Below are 13,012 nucleotides of genomic sequence, written 5' to 3' on the forward strand. Positions count from 1 at the left end.
GCTGACCAATGCCCCTTATGACTGATGCATTTTTTTCTTAAGCTACATAAATATACTCTGCAGGTTCTGGTCCTACTACTTGGACTGATCTGAGGGTCTGTTTTTGTGCAAGTACCATACTGTCTTGATGATTACAGCTTTGTAATACAGCTTGAAGTCTGGAATTGTGATGCCTCCAGCTTTGGTTTTCTTTTTCGAGATTGCTTTGGCTATTCAGGGTCTTTTCTGATTCCATACAAATTTTAGGATTGTTTGTTCTAGCTCTGTGAAGAATGCTCGTGTTATTTTGATAGGAATTGCCAGGAAGGTCTTTTTAATTGGGAGATTAGTTGTGTGTCCTACAAATTTCGCTGCATAGTTGTTGACCATCCTCCAGTGAAAGCCGACCCCGAGTCTGCTTTGGAATGAACAGTGCGAATGATAATGCTTACTTAGCTTACTGTGCTAAGCTTCATGCTTCTCCACCATCAGCCAGGAATTGTGAACTTTGACCTTGCTGTCACCAACTAAACAATGCATACACCTTGGTCAAATTTGCCCATAAGTACACTGGAGAAAAAAAAAAATTAAACCCATCTGGGAATAAGCTGTATGTTTGTCCAAACTATTTGTGTACTTTGGTCCCAGATTTTTTTCTTGGCTTTTTTACTAAAAATTTGGCCTTCGGGGATCTGCTCACTGCTCAGTGTGGGAACTTGCTTTCACTTGGATGTGCAGGGTGGGGGCAGAGGATTTTTCTACCAGCTTAAGGAATCCCTTGCCTGTTGACGTTCCTGTTGCCATGGAAACGGGTTGTGCAAACAGGGCTCTCACTTTGCATCTGCTGCCTGGGGCCTGGAAACAAACAGCGCTGGACTACCTAGGTTTGCCTGTGCACCCATGCCCACGCCCACAGCGGACTGCAGGGTCCAGGTCATGCAAGCATAGCACTGGTGCGTCAGCAACATCCCTCCTCAGGCACTGGGAGCCGGCTGGGCTGTTCAGTGCAGACTCTGTTCTTCCCTCCCCCCCCCCCCCCACCATAGTCATCCAGCCAGCCATCCAGGCTGAATGAGGGTGAGAGAAGAGCCAGAAATGCCTCTTGATCACGTGATGAAAATGAAATTATTTTTAGCCGAAATGTCAGAGTGGAAGGATTTTCCCAGCCGCTGAAGAATCGGAGTTCCCTCTGCAGACAGCCAATACCGCTATAGCTTAGTGAGATCTTAGGGAGTGCCAAGGGCTATGCCAAGCCCTTTGAATGCATTATGCTACTTAATCCTCACAGACACCCTCTTTTTCCCCAGAGAGGCTTGGTAATCTGCTCAAGGTCACACAGCAGGCATGTGTCAGAGTGAGCATTTATGTCCAGGCCTGTGTTCTGGACTTTCACATTATACTGAAAACCATGAACCACCTGCAGGAACCAAAATGTGGATGCAATTATTGATTAACTTTTGGCCAGAATGGAAGTAATTTTTCTTTCTAATTTTGCAAAAAAAGAAAAAAAAATGGACAGTCATTATCAGAATATTGGCAGTCCCTCCCTACGTAACACTTTTAAGCAGGCAATTTTATACTATTGAATAGTAAGTCACTGATACTCATGTTCTACAGTGGACACGAGAAATTTGGAGAGCATATCTCATCTCATGTGCTCTTCACAGTAACCTTGAGTGGCGGAGATGAGATTTGAGGCTGGGACCCTGATTCCTGACCCTGCTGTCACTTCACCTGAGTTCCTAAAGAAGAATCGGCTTCAGGAGCCTGGAAATGTAGGAATGAAAGGTGTTTACAGGTTTTCAGGTGTGTGTGTGTGTGCATGCATGTGTGTATGCGTGTGTGTGTGTGTGTGTGTGCATGCCTGTGTGTATGCGTGTGTGTGTGTGTGTGTGTGCACATGCACGCATGCCAAGGAGGAAAAAGAGTTACCATTTCAGGTTTTTGAATTTGCTGTTCACTCTGCATGGAATACTCTTTCCTTCTAAGTGCAGTAGATGTGAAATCTTGTCATTCGGCCTCAGCATCTCAGACCCTCCAATCTAGAGCAGAGCCTACCGTTGCTTTCCATCTCATTGCCCTGCTTCATTTCCTCAGAGCCCTGCTTATTAGCAAGCTCGTGTGGGTGTGGGAATGGTGGAGGGAGCCCAGCTGGGTGTGTGGACATTTATGTTGGGTTTTAGATAAGTACTCAAAAATATGTGCTGGCCCGCATTCCTGCTTTGCCTAGCTCAGCGCTCACCACCATCTGACACGTCCGTATCTGTTTTGTTATTCACGCGGCCTTCCCCTACTAGACAGTAAGCTCCACACCTGTCTGGTTCACCACTGTAACACCAGCGCTTAGCATAGTGCCTAGCACATAATAAGCTCTCAGTAAGTGTTTGTTGGATGAATGAGCAAGTAAGTTCACAATACTAATACACGAATAGTATCTAAAGCGCCTTGCATTGGACAGTTAGCCCACTAGTAACGAGCCATTGATGTGGAATCTGTCCAACCCAGCTCTCTGAACAGCTCTCTGGTTCCAACTCAGGTTTAAGCTGCAAAGGAGTCAGAACACAAAGGGATCAAGTCACAAGGGAAACAAACGCCAGTCCCAAAGCTCATGCATTTTTGTAGAGAGACGTGGAGCTTACTCCTGAATTCACAGGAAGGTAGCACCTCATAGTGCATAAAAGCTGAGATTCGGGAGCCAGACAGAGGCTGCTTTGACACTCCGCTCTACTGGTGACTACTGATGACCTCAGCCAAGTGACTTAACCCCTCTGGGCCTCAGAAGTCTTATCCTTAAAGTGACCATAGTTTGGAAGTTCTGCTCGTGCTAAGATAACATAACAGGGACCAGATCTACATACTCACCTGATACACCAAAAAAAAGATAAAACATATGTAACCATGGTTTCAGATACTGGACTGGATAATGACCCCAAGAAAGAGGACATAAATGAAATGAGCCCTTTGAGTGCCCAACTTAATGCCTGGAGAGCATTCCAGGCTGCAGTTCAGGGAGAGAGAAGTGAGGCAAGTCCCAGTTGTCTCCCAGAGTTGGGGAGGTGCAGGTGGGAGTCTGGAGCTACACACACACACACACACACACACACACACAGAGTGGTAGTAAGGGCTACAGAATTTAGAAAAAAAAAAGACAAGTTTGGATTGTGAAATATACAAACTCCCTGAACAAAGGTTTGTGGGGTGTTTTTTTCTGTTTTCTTTTTTGTTTTTATTTTTTATTAATAAAAACAGATACTGTAGTTTGGAATGAAATTACTATGGTGAAGCAGTATGGTAAGGCTTATGAGAAATTTTCATTCCCTCATATACAAAAGACCTTGTCCTCATACTTTTAATACTTAAAAAAATTTTTTTTAATGTTTATTTATTTTTGAGAGAGACAGAGACAGAATGCGAGTGGGTTAGAGGCAGAGAGAGAGGGAGACACAGAATCTGAAACAGGCTCCAGGCTCCGAGCTGTCAGCACAGAGCCCGATGCGGGGCTCGAACCCACGGACGGTGAGATCATGACCTGAGCCAAAGTCGGACGCCCAACCGACTGAGCCACCCAGGCACCCCTAAGATATTTCATCATAAAACAGACCCATAAGATATTTCATTATAAAACAGACCCGAAAACAAACCTTTAAACAAAAACCCTACCTAAACCAGACACAAATATTTACACACACGTACACATACACACACACTCTGCCTCTCTCTCTCATCTTGTCATTTCTCCTCTCTTCCCCTTCAATCTTCTTCATCACACTAAACACCATCTGATACACTGCACATTCCGTCCACTCAGATGTAAGCCCCATGAAAGGCATGGAGTACTCCCAGTGCCTGGAGTAGTGTCGGACACACATAAGCATCAGCAATTATTTGTCAGATGAATACATTAATTGATACATCGCTGAAGGTAGTCCAATAACCTTGCAAATGACTTACAAGTTGTAAAGCTTCCTCTCCTAAGAGATGGTCCTCCAAGTGCAATTAGAAGATAATTATAGCTCTTGTCATTATGAAATGCCTTTCTCTTTCAGTCTCTCTGGGCGTCTTTCTCCAAAGCTTTGGCCCACCTTTACTTACTCATGAGATGTTGACAGACATCAGCAGGACTGTGGCACCTACTTCACTGGCCTCCCCAAAACGCTGGGGTTCAGCTTTTCCAGTACCCAGACCCAGCCAGCCCAAACCAATTGTGATCTTTTCATACTTTTGCCACGCCACTGAAAATATGGAACTAAAAAGAACTGAACTGAGAATCCTGTTCCACAGTAACACTGGCCTCTGGTTTAGATGTCTAGACAGCCTGAGAAGCTACTCCAATCAGAAAGCCTTGGGGCACCTGGGTGGCTCAGTCGGTTAAGGTTAAGCATCTGACTCACTCTTGATTTTGCCTCAGGACATGATCTCACTGTGTGATGGAACACAAGGGCTCTGTGCTGACAGCATGGAGCCTGCTTGGGATTCTCTCTCTCTCTCTCTCTCTCTCTCTCTCTCTGCCCCTCCCCTGCTTGCTCCCTTGCATTGTCTCTCTCTCTCTCAAAATAAATAAATAAACTTTAAAAAAAAAAAAAAGGAAAGAAAGCCTGTCTCAAACCGTGGGCTGTCCATCCCTCCTGACCAACCACAGCTGGGCCACTTCAACAAATCCCATGGCCATGATTACATGTGGCAATGTCAGCAGGAAGTCTTGTCACTAGGAGACATAAAAGTATTAAAAGTATGGGGGCGCCTGGGTGGCTCAGTCGGTTGAGCGTCCGACTTCAGCTCAGGTCATGATCTCACAGCTCGTGGGTTCGAGCCCCACGTCAGGTTCTGTGCTGACAGCTCAGAGCCTGGAGCCTGCTGCGGATTCTGTGTCTCCCTCTCTCTCTCTGCCCCTCTCCCGCTCAAGCTCTGTCTCTGTCTCTCTCAAAAATAAATGAACATTCAAAAAAATTTTATAATGAAATATTTTATGAGACCTTTAAAACCTTTATTCAGTTTCCACTAATTGGATTTTATGAGAATTCAGCTATAGCTGAAGTTTGCTTCTGGTCTAACCCTGAAAATAAAAAATGATTTTCCAAGCAGACTTTTGGTATATACAGCATTGACATTGGGGAGGGAGTTGTTTCATGTATGTAAGAGAAAGGACTGGTTTTAAGAACTTTGCACAATTGATTGCACAGAAATGGAAGTGGGTACCTACCCACTGGCTACCTACCCATATCCTTGCATAGATATCCCACCTTCCTGTGATTTAGACTGTGCATGAGTTCAGACCAGCTTTCCCTGCCAGTACTGGCCTGGGGTCACATGCTTTCTTTTGATTCCTTTTTCTAGAGTAGTGTCTGAAATAATAAAAAGTAACTGTTAAGCACTTACCACATCATCCTTTTGATCCTTACAATACTGTTAGGTAGTAGCTGTCATAACCCCGTTTTACAGATGAGGAAACTGAGGCTCAGAGAAGTAAAACAACCTGTACCTGGCCTCTAGTACAAGGATGAGTCCGAATTAGTCAGCCCTGCCTAGCTCCAAATTCTTAATCACTGTTATTCTGTCTCCCTTTCCTTGTTAGGTCCAAGTTCTTGATGAATGAATGAAAGAATGAATGAATGAATAACTGAAAACTACTACCTTGATTCCAATGGGCCAGGGACAGAGCCAGAGCCTGGGAGTTGCTCTAAACTGTACAAGCAGACAACCACAGATTCAGACCCTTGAGGACTGAATGAACAGGAGAATTGGTCAGGTTACAGATTATAGTCACTTATTCTAGAAATAATTATTGAGCATTGCCTGCATGTCAGGCATTAGGCTAGTTTGCCTGCTCCTTGTAGCCACAGGGTGACTGACTCTGGCCTAGGTGCCTCACCTGCACCTAGGTGCAGAGGCCTGGGCTTCTACTCAGCTCCTTCCCTTGTTAAAGTGACGCCATTGGCCTCAGGGCAGTGGGGTTGGGAGGGACTGGAAAAAAGGGAGTTGTTGCTGGCCCTGAATCCTGCTAAACCTGCCACAGCCTCTAGACTAGGTGAGTGATTCTGAAACCCAGGAATGGAGTTTGCTAGAAGTACAGAGCACTGCCTTACCCTAGAGGGACTGGTACACAGCCAAATTTGGGAACCACAATTTGGGCCAGTGTTTCCACATTTGATGAACCGGACAAAGGCCCCAAGGCTCTCTGACAATCCTGGTGGCGAGTAAGGAGGAGAGGTCACAGGAAAGATACAGATAACGAGGCTGGCCGAGTGGTTTTAGTTGAGTTTTGCTTACTACTTTGTTCTATTAAATAATTGGATTTCTATGCTCATTTCTCAAATGTGAACCGTGTTATCCTATTAAATGTGCTTTTAAAAACTGCACATGTCTCCCTGTCTCCAGATCTAGCTTTGCCAGCTGTCTTTCCTACCCCCCCCCCCCCCCCCCCCCCCCCGCCCCCTATCCCTCTACTTTTGCCCTGCTGCCACTGAGAATCACTGCTTTAGGCCATTGTTTCTCAGACTTCCTGGGTATGAGAATTAACTAAAGAAAAAGTGTGACTCAGGGTCCTGGGAATCTGTAACTGCCCTAGCGATTCTGCTGCAAGGAGGTCTGGGGAAATACAATCCCAGAAACGGTTTATGAGCTAATCCAAAGGGCCAGCGTGGGCCAGTTGGGAGACTCAGGAAGGTTCCCCACTGGTGAAGTGGATGGGAGACCCAGATTGTGTCCTTTGAGGGAGTTTTTGCTTACACAGGGCTTCCTGGGATAGGATTTGCTGTCATGGCTGCCCCAGCTCCTCCCCTCGCACCCCCCCTCCCCCCCAATCTGGTCATAAGGAAAGTGTAGGCCTGGCTCTCCCACCTTTGGGTTCAGCTGGGGGTGGGGGTGGGGGTGGAGCCAGGAAAGAGCTTGACGGATACTGGTCCTGGGGCAAGGAGAAGTGTGGGGATGGGTGATGCTGCCCAGCCAAGGAACCAAGGCCACACAGACCTGGTAGAAATGACAAGGCTCAGCTGGCTGAGAGCCCAGTGCTTCAAAGGGTGGGCAGGTCTGGCCCTTTCTACAAGGGACCCGGGAGCAGCTTGGAGAAGTATTTGTGCTCAGCCCAGCTGGGGATTGTTATTCCCTCCCTGAGGAGGGGAAGTGAGATGTGCTGCAGTCCGTAGGGACAGAAACAGTACAACATGTGATTTACTTTCCAGAGTCCAATGTATTTTTCCTTTCCTTCATGAAGGAATTTCCAGTAAACACTCCTCCAGTAATCCGTGTGGGCTGTGCCCCTGCTGCACAGAACAACTTGATATATGCGAGCTCCCATGATTAAGAGCTCAGCCAGCAAAGCCCTTACTCACCACAGTGGCATGTGGCTGTTAAGGTTTGTGTCTGTGCTTACAGGGAGAACATTTCCCATTTCTCTTTTTGAAACATGCTAGACTCTGTCTTAACAAGTTAAAGAAGTTCTTAACTAGCCCTCGCATGACTAAGTTGACTAGTTTGCAGTTCCGCTGCTTAGAACTAGTTCCATGTCGCATGGAGACCCAACTCAAAACCACTAGACCTTCAAGAACTGTAAGGGATGAGAGCAGGACTGGCTTTTTCTTCCCCTCAGAATACATCTGCAGTTTATTAATTCTGCAAATAAAGCTGGAGAGCTGAAGGACTTTGAGATTCTTTTCACTGTAAAGCTTCCTTTTGAGACATGGTCCATCTGTTTTAGTGTTGGGTGGAGTCCATCAGGAGACTCTTATTTTTCCATGAAAATCCAGGGCAAAGTGTCCACATTACTGTCACACTGTAACATGTTAGCATATTTATAGCATTAGTAATATGAAAGAAAAAGGGTTCTTGGTTTAGTGTCACCTCCTTTAAAGGAAACTGGCCTGACTACACTGTTCTTGTCCTCTGTGTAGGAGGCTGGGCCATCATTTCCTAGCCTCTCATGGTATTCTGTATCCAGGCAACGTCACAGAAAACAGCCCACGACAGGCTGCCGGGGGCCCTCGGAGACCTGCGGAGCTCAGACATGCCCATAGGGGGCGCTTTCTCCAATTTACAGGGAAAGGTGTTAGAAGTTGTAACTGCATTTTTCTTCAACACAACCTAGCTGTTAAAAATATTTTGGGGGACTAACATCTTTCCAGGCTTTCATCTAAACACACTATCTTTACTTCAGAAAAAAGAAAGCGAAGTTTTCTTTTAAACCACCTCCCTCACACACAAACACAAAAGCATCAGAATTGTATGATGAAAAAGCAGATTTAAGAAATGGGACTAAGGGTTTCTGAAAGAAGGAACTGAAGTTTGAGTTTATAATTGGCTGCTTTTATTTTAGTCCATTCCTGGTCTGTTATCCGTTACCACCCTCTCAAACCCTCTGGGGGGTGGGGGGAAGGAAAGCCACAGATATTGGTTGAGTCACAATGGAGGGTGTAAAACCATTCAGGACCACGAAGGGCCAGTGATGGGATTTGTGTTTCAGGTGAGCCTGTTCCCTCTGGTTAGCACAAGTCACCACTCCCTACTGTCTTACACTTATTCCGCATTTCTGTGATTGGCCTAACCTTTCTCCTGACACTCTGTGTGAATTTAAGCTTGATCCGTGAAATGGTAGGTCATATTGGTGGAAGGAGGAAACTATTCCGGATTGTCCAACGTGGACAGACTTTAGGATATATTCTTCCTAAATCAATGAACAAAGAGAAAAGAAATATTTAACATGAGATAGTGTCCTATATAGAGATGTGTAGAAAACATCACACGTACAAGCCTAGCAGGACTTTAATAGCTGAGAAGGGTCTGAGAAATGATTTACTTCAGTCTACCCAGATAATGAATGAAGTGGGCTCAGAGAGTTGAGTGACTTAGCCAAGGCTTGGGGGAAGTTGGGACACCGAGTTAGGGCAAGAACAGAAATCATCTAATTCCATGCTTCTCAACCTAGGGCTATGTTGCCCACCTAGTCACAATTGGCAAGGTGTAGAGTTGTCAGTGGGTTGCGGCCAAGGATGCTGCTGAACATCTGACAAAGCACAGGGCAGACCCCCAAAACAAAGAACTGTCCAGTTCAAAATGTCAGTAGTGCCAAGGTCAATAAATTCTAGTCCAACCCCAGGCCAGCCCTCTTTCCACATTGTTCTGACATGCTACACGTTGTTTTCTTCTAAGAATTATTTATTGCTGATAGAGTTTCAGGTCATCTTGGTTTCAGCAACAGCAAATCTGTCCATGTCCAAGTGTGCAATGTTATTATTTTTTTTTAATTTTTTAAAGCTTATTTACGTTTGAGAGAGAGAGAGACAGTGTGAGCACGGGAAGGGCAGAGAGAGAAGGAGACACAGAATCTGAAGCAGGCTCCAGGCTCTGAGCTGTCAGCACAGAGCCTGATGAGGGGCTCGAACCCATGAACTGTGAGATTGTGACCTGAGCTGAAGTCGGACGCTTAACCGACTGAGCCACCCAGGCACCCCACAATGTTATTATTTTAATCATACAGTTAGGTTATGAATCAGGGTATGTAAGGGTATGTAAGAAAAAAAAATCCAGTGTATTTCCGTGTCTTTCAAGGCGAGTACCTCATTTAGACATTTAATACCAGTCAGATGACTTTTAAAATTGGAGTTTTCACATTTTGTCCTTAAAAGCTCAATTAGCCAACCTCACAGCTTACTGTGCTATTTTTAAAACTTGGAACAAATTTCTCGTCAGGCTCATATTATGTGGGGCTGAGGGAGATATGGAAGAGATTTTGCCAGGGCCCTCACCTTGTGTGGGTTTCCTTGTTTCATCTGGTGGAGATGGAATCACGTGTAGACTCTTTTCCTCAATATGTCAGGGGAATTAAAACCCAAGTAAGGAGAAAACTTATACTCATGCACAAAAAAAAAAAAAAAAATTCTAGCAAACTTCGTGAGTGAACATACTTATCTAGAAATTACTTTATAAAGGTTCTGTCAATTCCCAGTGTTGACTGAGAGCCCTAATTTCTGTATTGACCTAAAAGTGCTGAAAAGTTTACTCTTAACCCTCTGGAGGCAGAATTTTTCTTTTCCATTTCCAGTAACTAACTCTACTGTGGTATTGGAAGAGATGAGAACCCATCATGGTTGTTGAGCATCTTTTGCAGTGTTCTGTCCAAGGAAGTGTATTCTTCCAAGAAACCATATGCAGTGCGTCATGCCATGGGGTAAATCAGGTGAAATCAGGTGCCATAGCAGTTTCCTGGTCTTGTGCAATATGTCTATTCACAGAAAGTGAAGTCATTTATTCATATTGTTGAGTCAGTGGATGTATGTAATTGGGTGACAGACTCCAGATCTACAATCTAGTCCTATTTCTGGGGTCTGAGTGGAGAAGGAGAATATGGATATTTGTCAGTTCAAAAATGGCATTTCCATGTTGACATCAATTTTCACTCCTAATTTTTAAAGAAACTACTACATGTTAAAATACAATAAATATTTCTGCACAAGATGAACTCTCCAGATTATTATTTTTTCCCAAAAGCCCGGTTATGTTTTATGCCCAACTATGGTTTCTTCACCTGGGTTGTTTGCAGAGCTCGATGTGGGGCTTGGTCTCATGACTATGAGACCATGACCCGAACCAAAATCAAGAGTCAGACACTCAACTGACCAAGCCACCCAAGTGCCCCACACTCTGGGTTTTTTGATGTAAGGAATCTCTTCTATGACTTTGAGGACTTGATGCTTAGTTCTCTATTTCCATGCTAATGATATTTATGCTGTCATAGGTGCCATTTATTAGTATCAGTCACTGCAAATGTAGGCTACGTATAAGTAAATAACATTTTTTAAATCTTCTTGTTTTTCTTTTCCTTTCTCAGTATCCATACTGAGAGCACACCACTGGGCTTTCTTTGCTTTTTGATTGAATTTCTCAGAGGGAACTTCTTCAGTTCCCCAATCTGATGCCCCATTGTCACTATAACTCCCAATTTACAGACTGTATTCTACAGGTTACATTTTTATATTCACCAACTCTCAGGGAATGCGTGTTTTATGAACTTTGTTGATCATGTGCCCTAACCACAAAAATGTTTTGCAGATTCAGGGGCACCTGGGTGGCTCAGTCGGTTGGGTGTCCGACTTCAGCTCAGGTCATGATCTCACAGTCCGTGAGTTTGAGCCCCGCATCAGGCTCTGCTGACAGCTCAGAGCCTGGAACCTGCTTCGGACTCTGTGTCTCCCTCTCTCTCTGCTCCTCCCCTGCTCATGCTCTGTCTCTCTCTGTCTTAAAAATAAATAATAAAAAACATAATTTTTAAAAAAATTTTTAAATGTTTTTATTTTATTTATCAAAAATAAATAATAAAAACATTAAATTTTTTTAATCTTTTTAAATGTTTTTATTTATTTTTGAGACAGAAAGAGACAGAGCATGAGCAGGGGAGGAGCAGAGAGAGAGGGAGACACAGAATCTGAAGCAGGCTCCAGACTCTGAGCTGTCAGCACAGAGCCCGACATGGGGCTCAAACTCACGGACTGTGAGATCATGACCTGAGCTGAAGTCAGACGCCCAACCGACTGAGCCACCCAGGCACCCCTTAAAAACAAAATAAAAAAAAAATGTCTTGCATATTCATTTTTAATGTATGTCGACTTATTTATTCTTTCCTTCATTTAGTAAATATCTATGAACAAGTGTAGTATATTCCAAGCACTGGGGTTAGAGCATGGAAGGAAGCAATCCTGGCTTTCAGGGGGCCTAACCATGGTGAGCAGGGACACATGCATACTTCTGTACCAGTAGGTTATGTGCACTATAAGGTAGATGGGGAGGCAGTAAAGGCTGAACAGAATCCTTCAGTGTCTAGGAAGAGGGAGACATGCGCATATCCAACTTTTGAATTCTGCTCCAGACTATGCATGTTAGTAAGCTGGCCCCATCAGTAAACTGGCAACCTATTGACAAGTGCAGAAGGTCTCCTTGGGGGGGGGGGGGCATTTTTACAGTGGGCCATGTGTGATGGGTTCTTTTACATTTTCATTACAGAGGAATGCCTGAATTTTGTCCTAATTTTCTCTCTTCTTGGATTCTAAGGGGGTTATTCCGTCTTTGTCTGTCACCATTCACTGCTCATCTCATTCATGACTTCAGATTTCATAGACACCATAGTTGGATTCTCGAAATGACTACATGTTGTGGAAAAGTGATGTTTACTGCCAAAATTCCCCCCAATTCATCTCATTGTGAGTGGTTTTAATGGTAACATGAATAGGCAGGGAATCGGGAGGCCCGCTGAGTGCATGGAAGCATGTCCCTCACTTAGGTTACTGTGTGCTTTCTCATTTCACCCACAGATTAATTGGCACGGCCACGGTATCCCTGAAGGACCTAATTGGCGACCAGAACAGATCTCTGCCATACAAACTCATCTCCCTGCTGAATGAAAGGGGTCAAGAGACTGGGGTGAGCATCTTCTGTCTTATTGAATGGCTTTGAACTGAGATAAGTAAACAAAAGTTCATTAAGAAGAGTGTGACATTAGGCACGCCTGGGTGGCTTAGTCCATTAAGCGTCTGCCTCTTGATTTCAGCTGAGGCCATGATCTCATGGTTCGTGGGATCAAGCCCCGCATCAGGCTCTGCACTGACAGTGCGGAACCTGCTTGGAATTCTCTCTGTCCCCCTCTCTCCGCCCCTCCCTCACTCGCTCTGTCAGAATAAGTAAACATTAAAAGAAAAGAGAAGCATGAAATTATATTAGATCACCACACACACACACACACACCCACACTTACAGGTTTATACTTGCAATCACAGAACTAGTGGATTAGATAAACTTGACTTTCTTCGACAGAATGCTCTAGAGTTAGGTGGCACCCTTTCTTGGTATAGCTCTGTGCATATCTGCTCAAGTATTTATTTACATTTGTGTGGTGAGTATAGCTCTGTGTATCAGACACTCTTTGAAACACTCTGTCGAAGGTATTTCATTAGTATTGCCTTGGAACATCAAGATGTGAATATTAGCTATTTTCTGATTACAGCCTCTAAATGAGTACATATTGATGTTGTCTGATGTCAGTCCAGAATTC

The 13,012-nt window shown here is 44.4% G+C and overlaps 1 protein-coding gene across 5 annotated transcripts in view; it reads left to right on the forward strand.

Annotated features, from left to right (window-relative positions):
• The window catches only part of MYOF (myoferlin), a 154,222-nt gene that overhangs the window by 29,762 nt on the left and 111,448 nt on the right, over positions 1 to 13,012 (forward strand). For all 5 annotated transcript variants that reach the window (XM_030334291.1, XM_030334292.1, XM_030334294.1 and 2 more), the window contains exon 4: positions 12,276 to 12,384. In XM_030334291.1, coding sequence (XP_030190151.1) covers positions 12,276 to 12,384 — 109 coding nt within the window. The remainder of the gene's footprint in view (positions 1 to 12,275; positions 12,385 to 13,012) is intronic.

The sequence above is a fragment of the Lynx canadensis genome, chromosome D2 (genome assembly GCF_007474595.2).
Source record: "Lynx canadensis isolate LIC74 chromosome D2, mLynCan4.pri.v2, whole genome shotgun sequence".
Taxonomy (NCBI): Eukaryota; Metazoa; Chordata; class Mammalia; order Carnivora; family Felidae; genus Lynx; species Lynx canadensis.